The sequence below is a fragment of the Danio aesculapii genome, chromosome 18, assembly GCF_903798145.1.
Source record: "Danio aesculapii chromosome 18, fDanAes4.1, whole genome shotgun sequence".
In the NCBI taxonomy this organism is placed as follows: domain Eukaryota; kingdom Metazoa; phylum Chordata; class Actinopteri; order Cypriniformes; family Danionidae; genus Danio; species Danio aesculapii.
This window is the reverse complement of record NC_079452.1, coordinates 33,953,788-33,973,499: the sequence shown is the minus strand read 5'-3', so window position 1 is coordinate 33,973,499 and position 19,712 is coordinate 33,953,788. Positions and strand designations below refer to the sequence as shown.

General features: G+C 33.3%; 1 protein-coding gene across 1 annotated transcript; it reads left to right on the top strand.

The window, feature by feature from the left end:
• The first annotated feature begins 552 nt into the window (after positions 1-552).
• si:dkey-30c15.2 (uncharacterized protein LOC558938 homolog) lies at positions 553-19,617 on the top strand. The gene is made up of 12 exons (XM_056478381.1): positions 553-661; positions 912-955; positions 5,715-5,778; positions 8,731-8,868; positions 13,963-14,070; positions 15,937-15,983; positions 16,092-16,232; positions 16,312-16,357; positions 16,435-16,506; positions 17,082-17,220; positions 17,320-17,390; positions 19,205-19,617. Exons 1-12 carry the CDS (start codon positions 623-625, stop codon positions 19,355-19,357), a joined length of 1,062 nt encoding a protein of 353 aa, XP_056334356.1. The 5' UTR covers positions 553-622; the 3' UTR covers positions 19,358-19,617.
• Positions 19,618-19,712: the final 95 nt, after the last annotated feature.

Here is a 19,712-nt window from a genome sequence, read left to right as displayed (position 1 = left end):
TCAGCTTTGAAATCACAGGAACAGATCACACTCGAAAATAGGCTATATTCACTTAACAATTTACTGTTTTTGCTATACATTGTGTCAAATAAATAAGGCTTGGTGAGCATAAGAAAAAAAACTTTAAAAATCGCTACTATAAGGTTAATTATATACTCTATTGTACAGCAACAATACTTCTACATAATTTATTAATCATAGATAAACTCTAATGCATTATTAAGATGCAAATTCATGTTTAATAACAATAAAAGAACTAAAAAACTATATTTAACAAACAGGAATATTTATTGCAAATATTGTTCATTGTTTGTTCATGCTAGTAAATCCAACTTACATTAAGTCTTATTTTAAAGCGTTACCCAAAAATATTACTGTTCTTCTAATTCTTTTATGCAGGGCAAAATCTATAATGTCTAATACATTTGGCTGTGCCCGCATAAACATGGTTATGAAAGCTATTAAAGTGACGCAGCTGCGTAGATACAGGTGAGAATACAGACGTCACGTGATTAGTTCAACGCTCAGGTAAAGGTAAAGCGCGCGGGACTGCAGTCAGTCAGAGCAGGACTCACACACACAAGACAAGCTGGCATGTAGTCACGGAATAAATCTATTCATCATGAATTCGAGCGGTGAATTATCAGATGAGGACGAAAAGGTAATGTATAAGCAATTTAAAAATTAATAACACACCTGAAGTCTCCGAAAATACATGTTATTACTATTCGTCAGGTTTTTATCTCTATGAGTCCTTTAAAAATATTAAAGCAACAAAACTAATGCATATAGTGATATTCCTTTCTATTTTAAGTTACTGATAAAGCTTTCGATTTCATAACATCATATTAAAATGGCAGGTTTCATTCGTGTATTTTAATATTTGTCATATTTCTCGGTTGCACACACAGGTTACTATTTTGTCTTGGATCTACGTCTCGTCTTTAAGTTTGAGGTGAGAAACACTTGTGTTTATTCCACTGACATGTGAGCCAGCATGTGTTCCAGCATTGTTTAGGGAAATGGCTAATTGTTACATAAGAGACTGTGATCTGCACAGTTAATGGAATACGCAGATTATGCATTAGAATCAACGAAAGAAACTGTTTCTGTGCAAATACTCGAAGACAAACCATTTCTTTACATCTAAATCATTTATTTGACACCCCACAGGAAAAATAAATAAATAAAAATTATATATATATATATATATATATATATATATATATATATATATATATATATATATATATATATATATATATAATTTTTATTTATTTATTTTTGTATATATATATATATATATATATATATAATTTTTATTTATTTATTTTTGTATATATATATATATATATATATAATTTTTATTTATTTATTATTGTATATATATATATATATATATATATATATATATATATATATATATATATATATATATATAGTAAACTATTTAGTAGTAAATAATAGTTACCTAATTGTTAATAAATGCTACAACATTATGGAGGACAAAACCTACAAAAACCATTAATAAATACGCAAATATATAAATAAATGAGTAAATAAATCCATACATTTATGCAAAAATAAAATAATAAATAAATAAATACGCAAATATATAAATACATGTATATAAAAATCCACAAATGCCTACATAAATAAATATATAAATAATTAATAGTGCAGGCAGGTAAATAATTAAATAAGTTACACAAATGTTGGGGGAATAAAACATTGCTATGTTGACCTGAAGAAAAGTAAATACGGAACTACGTTCAAGAAATGAATAAATATTTGAAAGGGGGAAAAATAAATATTCAGTTTAGCATTTTCTTATTCCTCAGCATTCGTGTAATTTATTTAATAATTACTGCATTATTATTTATATAAATATTTATTTATGCAGGCATTTGAGGATTTTTTTATACATACATTTATTTATTTATTTATTTATTTGCATATTCATTTATTATTTTATTCATGCAATAATTTATTGATTTACCTACTCATTCATTCATATATTTGCATATTTATTTGTTTATTGTTTTTGCCGGTTTCATCCTCCATTCAACATTAGTGCTGCACGAGATTGGAAAAATCTGACATTGTGATAATTTGTTTTTCTGCATTATACAGTTGAAGTCAGAATTATTAGCCACCCTTTTAATCTTTTTTAACAGAGCAAGGAAATTGTCACAGTATGTCTGATAAGATTTTTTCTTCTGGAGAAAGTCTTTTTTGTTTTATTTCGGCTAGAATAAAAGCATTTTTAATTTTTTTTAAAACCATTTTAAGGACAACATTATTAGCCCCTTTAAGCTATATTTTTCCAATAGTCTACAGAACAAACCATCGTTAAACAATAACTTGCCTAATTACCCTAACCTGCCTAGTTAACCTAATTAACCTAGTTAAGCCTTTAAATGTCACTTTAAGCTGTATAGAAGTGTCTTGAAAAATATCTAGTCAAATATTATTTACTGTCATCATGGCAAAGATAGAATAAATCAGTTATTAGAAATGAGTTATTAAAACTATTATGTTTAGAAATTGGGGAAAAAACAGGGGGCGAATTATTCAGGGGGGCTAAAAATTCTGACTTCAACTGTATATTGCGATATACTTGGTTATATTGGAAAAAAATTGGTCACACTTTATTTTAAGGTTAAGCGTTAAGTTCTTGCTCTTAGCAAACCATTTTGACTTTTGCTTCGATAAACTCATAATTTGCTCCTTATTAATAGTAATTAGGGTAGTGTAGGCTTTGGGTAGGATTAGGGATGTAGAATAAGATCATACAGAACATGTGCTTTATGAGTACTATAAGCAGCCAATATCTCAATAACATGCATGCTAATAAGCAACTAGTTAATAGTGAGAATTGGTCTCTAAAGTGGTACTGAATGTATTCATTCTGATTGACTAAGATGATTCTGTAGGGAAATGAATCGTGCATAAAATGTAATAAACAAACTACATCCATAGATACATGCAACAAAGCAAAGATAAAAGTGAAATGAACAGTGCATGCATTATGGTTTTGTATATGTAAATATAAAAAATTACACTGCAAAGTCAACTCAACATTGCATATCTGTGCGATGTGACTACTGTGGATACACACAATGCGATATATATGCTGAAACAGTATATTGTGCAATCCTAAACAACATACTGTAATATTACCTACAGTGAACTGATAAACTGTATTAAATACTGTAAGATTTTAATACCGTAAACTGTGGTGTATTGTATAATATAACATATAGTTTAAAATATAGAAAACTAGTGTATTTGGTAATTTATCTACCGGTATTTTCACTGTGGTTATTTTATTACTATTGCAACTATAGAATGGCCTCAACATGTACCATATGAGAAAATGTTGGCCAAAATGAAGGATTACAAGGAAATAGATATGTGGGAGATTTTCATTTCCTCACTTGAAATTACAGAAATTTTATTACTATTATTTTTAGTATATCTATACTTTTGTTGCTGGATGTCGAATTATTTATTTATTATCTAAATTGATAAATTGTGAAGAACTTTTATATTTTATACTTGTATACATTTATACACATACATTTTATATATTTGTTTGGTATTGTATGTTATATATAAAAAAAACTAATAATAAAAAAAAAAAAAGAATTACCTCAACAGATTATTAAAGTACTTCATTATAATATGGTAAAAAAACACTACTATTTACTTTAAATTATTATATTATTATGGGTGTCTATAAATTTGACACAATTTTACATTGTGACAGTGTTGCTCAATGCATACGGTCCTACATCAGTCCCATTAAAAATAATTATACAAATGTAGTAATAAACACTGTAAATTATTTAAAAACTAAAATAAAAAACGATAACTGCAATTTAATAGATAAACATGTTTTATGGTATAATAATAAGTAGTTTTCATTTGCATTCATAATTCACTGAGATCGTCAAAACAATACATATTACATTTCTATATTTACTGTATTACAGTAATAAATATATAGTAGGACCGAATAATATATCGTTTGAGCATCGATATTGCAATGTGTGTATCTGCAATAGTCACATCGCAGGCTTAGATTATTTATTAAAGATATTAATAAATATATTTTTTAATTATTTATACAACGATGACCATGCTATTTTACATTTGATTATACAATTTCTGTACTGGCGACACAGTGGCTCAGTGGTTAGCACTGTCGAGTTCTGTTATGTCCTCCCCATGTTGGCGTGGGTTTCCTCTGGGTACTCCGGTTTCCCCCACAGTCCAAACACATGCGCTTTAGGTGAACTAAATAAACTAAATTGGTTGCAGTGTATATGTGTGAATGTGAGAGTCTATGGGTGTTTCCCAGTGCTGGGTTGCAGCTGGAAGGGCACCCGCTGTGTAAAACATATGCTGGATAAGTTGGCGGTTCATTCCACTGTGGTGACCCCTGAATAAAGAGAATAATAAAGTAATAATAAATGAATAAAGAGACTAAGGCGAAGGAAAATGAATATATGAATGAATTTCTGTACTTTGAATACTGTTAGACTCCGCAGAAAACCATACAGTGCTGTTTGTTAATTTATTTTTGCTTGTAATTTATTATCATTTATGCAGATCCACTGCATAGAAAAGGATTTGACCATCACAGTTGATCTGAATGTATGGAATTCTTCCCAAATAGAGCTATTCTAATTACTGGTGAAATTATATTCATATAGCTATAGATATTGCAGTAAAACAAAACATCGCTATGTCAGATATTTCCAATATCGTGCAGCCGTGACATATAATGATATATAATTATAAGGTTTAGGTTTAACAACTTTATTAATACCACAAGGGGCAATTAAATTAGGGCTGTAGCATTTCATGATACAACAAACACATACAGAGACAGATCACTTACAAACAATATTAGAAAACACAATCCAGCATGCTTCATAATAACTTCATAAATAGTACTAAAAACATAAGAAGTACCCATATATGAAAAACTTCAAACTTGCTAAAATTTAAGATTGTAAAGTCTTATTGCCTCAGGAACAAAGGTGAGTTCATATCTGTTAGACGAGCATTTAAAGCTTCTAAACCTTCTTCCAGAGGGCAAAAAAGGCTTCAGAGGATGGGAATCATCTCCTATCACACTTTGAGTGTTCCTTAGCATTTGCTGTTCATGTAACTCTGCTAGACTCAGCCGAGGCAAACCAGTAATCTTGGAGCAAGTCTAAAGATAAGATAAATGCTACATATTGTGAAAATGTAGAGAATTCTCTGCACAAACGACCACATTTGTTTAGATTTGTAGTTCATTTTTATTATTATTATTTTTTTGTTGATAATAATGCACTCTTAACTGGACACTGTTATATTCATCTCAAGACATCGTTGTTTTAAACAGAATAATATATTATAATTACATGGAAATTAAAAATATATATTAAAAAAGTCAAGTAAATCTGAATATCTAAACATATTTTACATGTCAAATTATATTTACGGACTCTTAAAAACATTTGTTAATTGAAGTTCTTTATAATGTGTTATAATCTTTAGTGTTTTTGGTTGTTTTTGCATGTTGCACTGCACTTACGTGACTTTATTACATTTATCGCATTGCTGAACTCTGTGAATGTTCGCTGTCAGGAATGTTATTATTTCGATCACATTTTGTCACGGTACACTGATCTGTGCACTTTTTCTTTCTGTTCCAGTCTGATAGGCAGCTGTTCTGTTGTGGTGGTGTCCATTATAAAGAGAAAGCATCTCAATGAACAGGTGAGACAAAGAAATGAAAAATCAAACTGTTGCTAATGTGCTTGGCATCACTATATTCTTAATAGATGCATATTTTGACTAATTTCTGCTGATGATCTGAATGGGGAAATCAATAGAAATGAAGCATGTCCCAAGTTAAATCATGTTTAAAGCAAATACCTGTCCAACTATTGCTGCGTACGTCAACAGTGCAGGTCAATATTGGCTAACAGCGTGCCAGTGCTCACATAGACACAGGCTGGCAATGAAACCTTTATCAACACAACATGTTTCAGATAAACCTTTAGCAAAGTTCACCTTTTGAATGCAAAACATTTTGGAAAGATTTCATTGAATCAGTTTTCTCCTTTTGCAAATATGCAGGATGCTTTTTTTTAGGGAAGCCATATCTTCGTGATGTTTTCCTCAAGTGTGTAATATGCACGACTCAAATTCCTACATCATAAGTGACATCATGTCTGCATACCTGCTTTTCCTACTGCCACTTACGGTTAAATCTAAAACTCTTATTTAAGTTTGCATATGAGATGATCCTGGATCTTAACGGTGGAGTATGATCGGAGTTTTGTTTTGTTGGAGTGCCCTGCATTATTCTGTGCTTCTGAATTCATTCATTCATTTTCCTTTGGCTTAGTCCCTTATTTATCACACACACAGCGTAATGAACCGCCAACTATTCCAGCATATGTTTTACGCAGCAGATGCCCTTCCAGCCACAACCCATTACTGGGAAACATTCATACACACTCGCATTCACACACCCACTCATACACTACGGACAATTTAATTTAGTCAGTTCACCTGTAGCACATGTGTTTGGGCTGCCGGGGAAACCAGAGCACCCGGAGGAAACCCACGCCAACACAGAGAGAACATGCAAACTCCACACAGAAATGCCAACTGGCCAAGCTGGGACTTGAGTCAGCTAACATCCTGCTGTCAAGCAACAGTGTTAACCACTGAGCCACCGTGCCACATGCTTCTTCCTGCCTGGTATTTAAATGTTTTGTTGCGTTTGGCACACACAGTCGAATTTCTTGTTGCTGGAAACTTGTCGATTTGCATGTTGTTAGGATAGAGTGTTACAATGTATACTGCTCAGCTAATGTTCATGACCTTCCACCAAGGCAACCCGGGGTGCTCTGGCATTGAGAGTGCTCTGGCATTATGTTGCACTCCCAACATAATCGTAAAGGTTTTTAATTAATATACAATAAACCTCTTTACATTATTAAAAGGCTACAGAATGACTGATGTTGTTGGCTTGTGATGAATCTCAGTTCTGACTTGTCATGTTCAAACTGTCTGCTAGTTTTTTTTATTGTCAAGATCTGAGATGAACTATCTGCTGCTGCTTTCAGTAGTATGGAAATAAATATCATGTAAAATGGTGTTTAAACTCACATCGGGAGCATTTAACACCGGATAAAGCGCATACTCTGTACCTGAGGTGATCTTTGTCATGGTAGTATGCTGTTGTTCTGCTGTGATGTTGTTGAAATATAAAGCATTTCTAAAATGGAAATTTTGCACGTCGCCATGGCAGATGGTTAGGACATAAACTCCTTTTAAGATGGAAGAGATAGTCAATGGCGTAGTGGAAAGTGCACTGACACATGCACTCTGGTGATTGTGGCGACCTGGGTTTGACTCCCACCTCAGGGTCCTGTGCCGGTCCTTCCCCTCTCTCTGCTCCCCATGCTTTCCTCTACTCTCTCTACTGTCCTGTCAAAATAAAGGTGAAAATAAATATTTAAAAAAATGGAAAAGATAGCTTTTAGCGTGTGTTGCGGCGCTTAGTACACAATGTGACGGTGAATAATTACTGACCGAATTTTAATTTTTGCTTGAACTAACCCTTAAAATTAAACGGGTATTAGGTTTCCAACATACAGTTGAAGTCAGAATTATTAGCCCCCGTGTTTATTTTGTCCCCAATTTCTGTTTAATGGAGAAAAGATTTTTTTCAACACATTTCTAAACATAATAGTTTTAATAACTCATTTCTAATATTTATTTTTTTTAATTTATTTTATCTTTGCCATGATGACAGTAAATAATATTTGACTAGATATTTTTCAAGACACTTCAATACAGCTTAAAGTGACATTTAAAGGCTTAACTAGGGTAATTAGGTTAACTAGGCAGGTTAGGGTAATTGGGCAAGTCATTGTATAACGATGGTTTGTTCTGGAGACAGTCGAAAAAATATAGCTTAAAGGGGCTAATAATATTGACCTTAAAATGGTTTTTAAAAAAATCAAACACTGCTTTTATTCTAGCTGAAATAAAACAAATAAGACTTCCTCCAGAAGAAAAAATATTATCAGACATACTGTGAATATTTCCTTGCTCTGTTAAACATCATTTAGGAAATATTTTTAAAAAGAAATAAAAAGTCAGAGGGGGGCTAATAATTATGACTTCAACAGTATGCTTGATAACTGGGCTTGTAGAAACCAGAACTCAACCGAAGCATAATAGACAGACTGGAAAAAGATCTGCCGCAAATATCTGAATGAAAAATCTACAGTACATGAAAAACAACTTGCTTTTTTAAATTAACATGTCAATAAAGAAAATAATGAGCTTTTAGAATAGTATAATTTCCTCAATTCTGTCATTACTATTATTGCTGTCATTGCCCTCCACTGATTGCTTCTGTTTTCATTTTTATCTGCATTAGTCTTGCTTCCTTTTTTGATATTAAGACCTGTAATCATATGCTTTTATGTTTTTTATCATCTCTTATTTATATACTTTCACCTGTCCACACAGTTATCTTTACATGCGCACACACACAGGCCTGGTTATACCTGATTGTTGTTGTTCTTTCTCTGTTACTCCTCTGTTTTCCATCTGTGTGTGATTTTTTTTGTCATTTGTGTGCTTCTCTGCATAATAATAACAATAAAAAGAATAACATAATTTATCGTTGTTCTTGTGTTTCAGGCTAAGCCTCTTGCTCAGCTAGCCCTGGCAGATTTCCTGGCATCGCTTGTTTTGATGGGCACTGCCATTACTAATTTGCCTTATGAATTGTGGCCACCCAGTGAAAAGCTGTGCAACATCGGACTGCCTTTATCTTTGGTGAGAAACTGCTGACACAGAAACACACACACACATGTACAGTACAGTTACCTAATCAACATTAGGATTTATGCTAACCAGTAATCTCCAAAATCTTCAAGCAGTGATGCAGAAAAATAAACATTTAAATGTGCTCAACACGACACCCTCTGAATGATGTCTTTGTAATGCAACAACTTCCTTAAACAGCTGGGAAATGAGCATCTTGGTAATAGTGAGATCTTGGTGTAAAGTTACCTTCACCTCTGAACGGTTGAGATTTCCTGCATTGTTGTCTGTTGGCAAACAATTGAAGATGCTCATATATGAACCTGTTGAACAACTGAGTCATGCACTGCCCTGTAAAACACTCCGAGTTGACACAGTGGTACAGTAAAACTTGAGTTTATGATTTACAGGAGGATATTCAATTAGTTGGACACCTACTCGGAGTTCACTATAGAAAATAACTCTTTAGGTATATAACTGGATTTTTTTTTTTGTTTAACAGAGCAAGGAAACTTTTACAGTATTTTCATGTAATAATTTAATAATAAATAAAAGCCTCATTTTAAGATTAACATTATTAGACCCCTTAAAAAAATCAACACGTTTCTAAACATAATAGTTTTATTAACTCTAATAACTGATTTCTTTTATCTTTGCCGTGATGACAGGACATAATATTTGACTAGATATTTTTCAGGATACTAGTATTCAGCTTAAAGGGACATTTAAAGGCTTAACTAGGTTAACTAGACAAGTTAGGCAGGGTGTCCGCGAGGTTGTAAAAGGTAGTAAATAATATTAGCCAAAATTAAGGGCATTAAAAATAATAAACGTCATCTGACGAGGTATTACATTTTCGAGCCCAATTTTTTTGAAGATAAATTTTCAATTTGCGTTAAGTGCAGGCCTTTATTCTAAAAACTGTGTGGATTTATTTATATGCTAAGAGTAGGGCCTGAGCGATATCATGTGATGTGGTGTTCGTTCGCGCGCGCTGAAACAAACTGGGTACCCGGCTGGCTTGCTGTCAGTGCCAACCAAATAGCCAAATAGCTTATTGCCACGTCTGCGAGAATTAAAGAGTCCATATTATACATGAAATAGGGTCATATTTAGGTTGTAAGGGTCTCCAACAACAGTCTAATATGCATGCAAGGTCATAAAACACTTTGATGGTCTTATAATCTGCATTTATTTTTAACTAATTATCCCAACGACTCCCATATGAATCGTTCAGCGATTCATTTGTTCCCAACCCCCTCCTCACCGCGAAGCTAATCTGCGCTGATTGGACCGATGGCAGCCCGCTGCGATTGGTCGACAGTGACAGGCTTCAGCACGAGACAGAGTGAAATGCCCAGCTGGTAATCAACTATATAAAAGTAGTCACAGTGCACACACGCTTCATAGTGTAAGGCTTTTTTCACACACACACACAACCCTCCTCAGAAGAACTGTGGAGATCGACGCGAGTCTCCTAGCCTCTCCCTCTCCCTCTCTCTCTCTCACACACACACACACACACACAACGCTCCTCAGAAGAACTAGGGAAAGCGACGCGAGTCTCTCTCTCTCTCTCTCTCTCTCTCTCTCTCACACACAACGCTCCTCAGAAGAACTAGGGAAAGCGACGCGAGTCTCCTGTCTCCTAGCCCCTAGGCGTCACAAACTCGACCTGTTCTTTTTCTCTCTCTCTCTACTAAAGAGTAACCGCGTGTACTGTACCAGGTTAACAAGTAACAAAACACAATAAATACATAATTTGCAAGTTAAACGAGGCAACAATTTTAATCGCTCTTACTTACACTAGTGAATAAACCTCAACCACTGACTCTTCACAGCTCACAACTCATCTTTGGGTAGAGACTGTCAATATTATCCATCTGAGCACAGCGTGACTTCATTCGACCGGCGGCGTCTGTGTGTGTGTGTCTAGTGTTTTTTCTGTGTTAGTGGGCGGGGCCGCAGGTTTCAAATCTCCCTGGTTTGCGCGCGTAACTACTGGCGAGGCTTGTGTTTCGTAGCTGCGTCATCGCGAAACACCTAATGACTCGTTATCAAGGCGACTCGTTTGAAGCACTATGAGTCGACTCTTTTATAGATGAATCAATAGTTTTAAACACTGTACACTTACAAATTTAAGCCTTAGCTGGATATTTCACTTCACTTAGAGCTGTGTTACACACTACATGGAAGGGCATTTTCAAAAACCCATAATATGGGCTCTTTAATAAAACCTCGTGTGCACGCATCATGCAGCGCCTGCAGTTAAACTCACAGTGGTTTATTATGACACTTTTATCGATCCTTTTGTCCTGCAATTTACAGAAAGAACAAACATAGAAGCATTGTCGGATTGACAAGCCACACCCAATTATGTTCAAAAGAATTTAAAACGCCAAATAGGATGAATTTATACCCCATTTCGAAAGTAAAACATACTCTAATAGTGCAGTGTGTGGGTGAGAGGGATGCAGTGTTTCGATGTGATCCGGTTATGTTGTGGTTCTGTGACTGCTGGTGTTGGTTGCTGTATGGTTAACAATTATGACAGTTAAAATAACTAGGTTAATTTCGCTTTAAATCAATTCAAAATAATTAAAATATTAATCAAATTTTTTGTGCGTTTGGGTGAGTTTTGGACAGCTTTTGGGCTGGAAAAAGTCTGCTTTATATCTGGCAACACAGATGGTAGCTTGGCAACAGAGCCGCGACGTCAACACCGAATCTGTCAGCACAGTTCAGCACGGTTGTCTAACCGTGAATTCTGAATTCTGGGCAGAGAATGGTTTGTAATTGTACCGCACTGTTCCAGGCTCAGTGGAGAAACAACCGTAACCGTACCAAACTGCTCTTAGAAGAGCGGCTATTTACATTGATGACATACAGTTGAAGTCAGAATTATTATTATTATTTGAATTTTTTTCTTTTTTAATATTTCCCAAATGATGTTTAACAGAGCAGGCAATTGTCACAGTATGTCTGATAATATTTTTTTCTTCTGGAGAAAGTCTTATTTGTTTTATTTCGGCTAGAATAAAAGCAGTGTTTAATTTTTTAAAAAACATTTTAAGGTCAAAATTATTAGCCCCTTTAAGCTATTTTTTTTTCGACTGTCTACAGAACAAACCATCATTATACAATAACTTGCCTAATTACCCTAACCTGCCTAGTTAAGCTAATTAACCAAGTTAAGCCTTTAAATGTCACTTTAAGCTGTATAGAAGTGTCTTGAAAAATATCTAGTCTAATATTATTTACTGTCATCATGGCAAAGATAAAATAAATCACTTAATAGAAATGAGTTAGTAAAACTATTATGTTTAGAAATGTGTTGAAGAAATCTTCTCTCCGTTAAACAGAGATTTGGGAAAAGAATATATGACATTGATTAAAAACAGGACAAATGACCATTGTGACATCTTGCATAATTCCCTCTGCCTTTTTAAATGAAGTATTTTTCCAAATGGAGTGACATTTTGCAGATAAAATATATCTGCAATATTTCATTTATGCCACTAGTTGCAGCTGGTAGTGGTGCTGGTATTTAAAAAATGTTTTTTTAGGGAATTAAAAAAGGTAGTAAAAGGTATTAATTTCAATTTAAGAAGTTCTGTATATACCCTGTTATGGTAACTAGGCAAGTCATTATCCCCTTTCACACAGTGATCAGTAAATATCTGGAAAATATCTGGAACGACTTTACCGGTAAACGCTGTTCACACAGGCAAGAACAATCATGAAAAAAAATCAAGGATTTTTCCAGAAAAGACCATTCACACATCCATTCCAAAATTCTGACATCATTAACCAGAAATGAGCTCTAAACGGCTGTGCTTGTTTTTCTAAACATAGAAGGGGTCTGGCTTTTGTTGATGGTTTCACTTTTATTTAAAGCTGCTTTATCTCAGAGACATCCAAAGTATCGTGAACAACTTCGATGAAAACATGTAGAGGAACACTTTCGCATGTCGAAATGTACATAATATGTGTGTGTGCTGGTGCTTATCGGAACACTCCTTCACATGCACGCACGTCACGCGACTAAAGGTTTTAATATTCATAAAATTCGGGTGTGAATGTCTTGAGTGTTCTGATTGGCTGGAGTAGACGTCTCACGTCAGCGTATTTGAAACGTAATATGCTCTATCCGGCAGTTTTCCTTCTGTGTTCACACAGAGCAGCACTCCAGCAAATTACTTGCAATGTTACAATTTTTCTTTCCGGAAAATTGCTGGAACGAATTTACTGGTATTTTCAAAAAGGGTCTGTTCACACATGCTGTATGTGAGAATGGGACAATAGAAAAAAATATTTCTTAAGTGGGCTAATAATATTGACCTTGTAGCTACCCGCCGGTTATTAAAACAATCCACGCTTCCAAATACTGATGTCCATATGCGTTTTCTTTATTGGACACCGTGAAAACTAAAAAAAATAAACAAACCGAATGTTTTACACAAACACAAATCAAAAGGAACATCAAAATAAACAAATAATATACAACAAAAGTGTAGTTTACCGTGTGGGCCTGATAACCAGCTGTAGAATAAGCAGGAGCATTAGACAGGTGCCTGCATGGAGATCTCACTTTGCTATCCATACAAACTCTAACAGGTTAAATCAATCATAAAAGATCATGTGACCTCCGACTTAAGCCAACCGGAAACAAGGAAAATTATAACACAAACCACTAAACACTCAATAATGAAATACAAACAATAAACAAAATACAAGCTGACCAATCAGCGTCAGCTACAGACCTTAAAATGATTTTTAAATAGTTTTAAATGGCCTTAAAAATTAAAAACTGCTTTTATTCTAGCCGAAATAAAACAAATAAGACTTTCTTCGGAAGAAAAAATATTACAGGAAATACTGTGAAAAATTCCTTGCTCGGTTAAACATCATTTGGGAAATATTTGAAAAAGGACTGTGTATTGTCAAAGCCTATTTAACGCATTTCAGCATAATACGCCCTTAATTGTCATACGCCTTATGTCTAACACGTTTAAATGAAGATAATTCAGTGAGGTCTGTTAAACCTGTCTCTGCAGATGTGATGAACTTTATTAGTTGAAGCATTAACTCTCTGTTTTTCCTCAGGCTTTCTACTGCATCTCATTTCTGCTAGTCATTATTTATGCCTGTGAATCGGCACATGCATTTCAAGGATGGAGGAAAAACACTGAGCAGGAAGCATTTGAAGTGCAGGTGAACACACATGCATGCACACACACACACACTACTTTTCACTGTTTTATAAATAAGTCAATGTCACGTTTATTATCTACCACTAACAGCAGGTATGAATGCCCTGTAACTCAGGGTATGAGATCAGTCCGGCTGCGCCGCATTCATCTCATATTTCCTTCATGTACCCACATATAATCATGCCTGTGCAGTACATTTCTAAGAAACACACTAGTTCTTTCCACCTGATCAATAATTGACAATGCTGAAATGATATGTGCTGTTTTAATTGTATGTAATTCACTCATATTAAGTAATGTTTAATAAGTTTTATTTAAATCCTGTTTGTTTAGATCTGTGTTATCATTAAGAGCAACTAAAACCATAAAAAATATTTTTTGTTAGTTGAAATTAAATCAAAATTTAATTAATCTCATAGGAAACATTTAAACAATTTTTGTTTCATTTGCTGAACTTTAATATTGTTTAAAATTATATAAATTTTTTATCAGAAATTAGTAAAAATGACAAGCACAAAACGTGGGAAATATATGTATTTATTTATTTATATTTATCTATTTATTTTATTAATATTTATTTTATTTATTTATTTAATTTATTTATTTTATTATTATTTATTTTATTTATTTATTTTTATTAATTTAATTTATTTATTTTATTAATATTTATTTTATTTATTTATTTTTATTAATTTAATTTATTTATTTATTTTATTATTATTTATTTTATTTATTTATTTTTATTAATTAAATTTATTTATTTTATTAATATTTATTTTATTTATTTATTTTTATTAATTAAATTTATTTATTTATTTTCATTTATTTATTTATATTTATTTATTTTGTTAAAATTTATTTAATTTATTTATTTTTATTAATTTAATTTATTTATTTTATTAATATTTAATTAATTTATTTATTTTTATTAATTTAATTTATTTATTTTATTAATATTTATTTATTTTTATTAATTTTATTTATTTATTTATTTTCATTAATTTATTTTATTTATATTTATTCATTTTGTTTAATTTATTAATTTATATATGTATAAATAAATAAATATATATATATATATATATATTTATTTATTTACCATTATATACATTTATAATTATATTTATATGTTATATTTATAAATATTTATATTTATCTAACTATATATTTTTTATATTTGTTTATATACTTTTATTAGTGTTGGGCAAAGATTACTAGTGATTGAGCATATCCAAAATAAGTTTGTTTTGACATAAAACATGTGTGTGTATTATAGATATTTATTATGTATATGTGATAAACACACATACATACAAAACAAAACTATTTTAACATAAAAAACTGTTTTGTCATATAGATAATTACATTTATATATATTTACACCTGCTCATATATATATATATATATATATATATATATATATATATATATATATATATATATATATATATATGTAAGTATTCAATGTACAGTATATACATGTGTGATGAGATTAAGTGCATCTCACTACCGCAAACAGTAGTGCAAACATGTAAATACGTCATTTCAATCACACTGAACAACAAGTTACAGTAGAAATGCTAGTAGATGATAAACAGTAGTGTAAAATAGAGGATGAGAGGGCGGACAGGGTGAGGTGGAGTAAACAGTTCTGAGGTAGAATGGGAGATTTATACAAGATGTACTATGTAAATGTAAGACGATAAATAAATAGTATTGCAAAATATAGATAATAAATATACACGGTACACACACACATATATATTATGTCAAAACAAACTTTTATTTTGGATGCCATTAATCACGGTTAATCTTTGCCCAGCACTCTTTTTTGTACATTTTTTAAAGTATGCATCTATTGTCACAGTTAACACGCAGAAGGAGAAGGTTTTGTCTCATCTACATTATTGCATGGTGAGTAGCTTTTATAAAGGAATTTAAATATGTTTTTCTTCATAATTAATATTTTAGCATTCATACATGCAGTGATATACATGTTTGCTCTGTATGCCATTTCCATAGGGCTGTACCAATAATCGGATACCTCATCTACATAAACACTGTCCAAATTATGCAGGCTACTCTCACTGCACCATGTAAAAAGGCACACACGACAATCCTGAAATCTGGCAACCGAGGACCCACCGCCAGGTTCTGTAACAGGTGACAGTGAGCTTCTGTCTGTGAGCTTAAGTATGTGCTTACGGCACTGTTCTAAATGCACGTGTGTTTCCTCTGGCAGCTGCATTCTCTTCCTGCATCTCACAAATGACTCCTGCACAACAGTGGTAAGACACTTACCGACAACTAGTTCTGCTGAATCACCCCTGCTTCTTTTTCCTTCATCTTGAGTTTTGTCCCACAGGATCTGGCTCACTCTGAGTTTATCCGAATCTTCATGCTAAGCAGTGTGTTGATCGTCATCATCAGCTGCACAGTGGGTACACACACATTTACTGATAACACTGAACTGTTTAACACATTTCACCAATGTGACTCACCATGAAAATTCAAAGTGGATATAATTATATTTGTGTTTTACTTGAAAAGTGTCTTGGCCCATTTATGCTCTTTAAATGTTATTTAATGGAGGAATACATCCATCCAATGTCAAAAACATAATATGCACATTTTCATCCATTTTTATCTCAGTGTCTGAAAAGCTTCCTTAAAGAATCTAGTCTCTCTAAAACCCCGCCTTTATTTTTAAACCCAAAGTCTGCTCTACTCTGATTGGTCAGATGATTGACCTAGTCTGTTGTGATTGGCCGACTACTTACAGCTTGTGTCAGAACCAAATGCGAAATAGCAAATCTGAATTAGGCTTCCTCAGCACTTGTAAACACATTGATGTAAATATTAACAACAGCTGTAATGCATAAAAGGCAATATCCAAAACAGCGTAATAAGGGCGCTTATTAAGTGCAATGACATTCAGACATTTGTATGTGTCCACTTACTTCGAGGATCACTGCGGGTGTTTGATGTAAATAATCTTGTGTCGTCCAATAGGTGGTGTACTGTCAGTTACAGAGCTGTTATAGGCATTATGAGAACACAAGCATGTTCACAATGTCACAGAGGCCTCCGGGTGGGATTTGGTCCTCGGCTCGATACATGATCCTTGTTGTCTTTTTCTGCTGGACACCAGGTCAGTATAAGAACCTACGTTTTCTTCAGTGTTACTGAATATGAATGGTTGTAATTCTCCTTTGAATCAACTAAATGATTTGTTTTGTAATCTTTTCAGCTCTGCTCCTCATCTCTCTATCATTTGCACAAGATAGAATAAGCCATCTCTTTCCTCTCTACGTTTTACAGGTAAGACACATTTGTAAATTAAAGATCATGTTAGATAATCTATAAATCTCTAAATGCTGATTCATTTCAGAATGACTCAAGAGACTGGATGAATGAGTCACTGAATCATTCACTCCGCTGATTTGTTCAAATACAATTCTCAAGGAGTCACTGTATAAATGAGTCACTGAATCATTCACGCTGCAGATTTGTTTAAATACAGTTTTCAGGAGTGACTGGATGATTGAGTCACTGAATCATTCACTCCGCTGATTTGTTCAAATACAATTCTCAAGGAGTCACTGTATAAATAAGTCACTGAATCATTCATGCCACTGATTTGTTTAAATACAGTTCTTAGGAGTCATTGTACAAATGAGTCACTGAATCATTCACGCTGCTGATTTGTTTAAATACAGTTCTCAAGAGTGACTGGATGATTGAGTAACTAAATCATTCACACCACTGATTTGTTTAAATACGATTCTCAAAAGTGACTTTATAAATGAGTCACCAAATCATTCACTCCACTAATTCATTTAATATAGCTCTCAAGAGTGACTAGATGAATGATTCACTGAACCATTCACTTCACTGATTTGTATAAATACGGTTCTCAAGAGTGACTTTATGAATGATTCACTGAATCATTCACTTCACTGGTTTCTTTAAATACAGTTCTCAAGAGTGACTGGATGTTTGAGTCTCTGAATCATTCACTCAGCAGATTTGTTTAAATACAGTTTTCAAGAGTGACTGGATAAATGGGTCACTGAATCATTCACTCTGCTGATTTCTTTACATACAGTTCTCAAGAGTGACTGGATGAGAGAGTCACTGAATCATTCACTCCCCTGATTCATTTAAACACAGTTCCCAGGAGTCACTGTGTAAATGAGTCACTGAATCATTCACTCAGCAGATTTGTTCAAATGCAGTTCTCAAGAGTGACTGGATGAGTTAGTCACCGATTCATTCACCCCACTGATTCGTTTAAATACAGTTTTCAAGACTGACTAGATGAATGAGCCACTGAATCAATCATTCTGCTGATTTGTTTAAATATAATTCTCAAAAGGGTCTTTATAAATGAGTCACTAAGTCATTTAATACAGTTCTCAAGAGTGACTGGATGAGTGAGTCATTGAATCATTCACTCCACTGATTTGCTTACATACAGTTCTCAAGAGTGACTGGATAAATGAGTCATTGAATCAGTCACTCCACTGATTTGCTTACATACAGTTCTCAAGAGTGACTGGATGAATGAGTCATTGAATCAGTCGCTCCACTGATTTGCTTACATACAGTTTCAAGAGTGACTGGATGAATGATTCACTGAATCATTCACTCCACTGATTTGTTTAAATACAAATCTCAAGAGTGACTGGATGAATGATTCACTGAATCAATCACTCTGCTGATTTGTTTAAATACAAATCTCAAGAGTGAGTGGATGAATGAATCACTGAATAATCCACTGAGCAGATTTGTTTAAATACCGTCGTTAAGAGTGACTGGATGAGTAAGTCACTGAATCATTCACCCCACTGATTCATTTAAATACAACTCCCAGGAGTCACTGTATGAATGAGTCACTAAATAATTCACCAAGCTGATTTATTTAAACACAATTCTCAAGAGTGATTGTATGAATGATTCACTGAATCATTCACTCATTCACTTTGTTTAAATACAGTTCTGAAGACTGACTGTATGAACGAGTCACTGAATCATTCACTCCACTGATTTGTTTAAAAAGAGTTCTCAAGAGTGACTGGATGAATTTCTAAAAATCCCAGACCTTTAAATGGCGTGGCATGTCTTCTCCACAGGCGCTGTCAGTGTCGCTCCAGGGTTTTCTGAACAGTATTGTTTACGCATGGAGACGACAAAATTTCCGAGACGCCGTTCTGGGGGAACGCCTGCCTCTGATGGCCTATTCAAACAGAGCCTTCTTCGATCAGTCATTAAACGAGCCATCATAATAAAAACACAATCATATAAACGTTATGAATTGCACCAATGTTAGTTAAAAAGTGTTCTATTTATTTGTGTATATATATATTTTAGCGATAGCTGTTAAGACATTGACTATTGTGCTATAAACCGTACTTGAAATGTAAAATAATAATAGCTGAGTCGACAAAAAGATGTTGCTATTTTACATAAAACAGCAATATGATATAGACACTGTGTATATTACCATGTCTATCTGCAGTTTTTCTTAATAAATGTTGGAGTTACAGCCACGTGCCAGTACCTTTTGTTCTTGTAAGACATTGTGCTAGATCATCTCTTACCTAACAATGACGAAGCGAGGTATGCCACAGAGCCGGTTGT

Excerpts from the sequence above, each read along its gene's own strand:
- si:dkey-30c15.2 (XM_056478381.1), top strand. The coding sequence starts at position 623 with ATGAATTCGAGCGGTGAATTATCAGATGAGGACGAAAAG. Across the intron at positions 16,358-16,434 it reads ATGACTCCTGCACAACAGTG|GATCTGGCTCACTCTGAGTT; the intron begins GTAAGACACTTA and ends TTTGTCCCACAG. Across the intron at positions 16,507-17,081 it reads TCGTCATCATCAGCTGCACA|GTGGTGTACTGTCAGTTACA; the intron begins GTGGGTACACAC and ends GTCGTCCAATAG.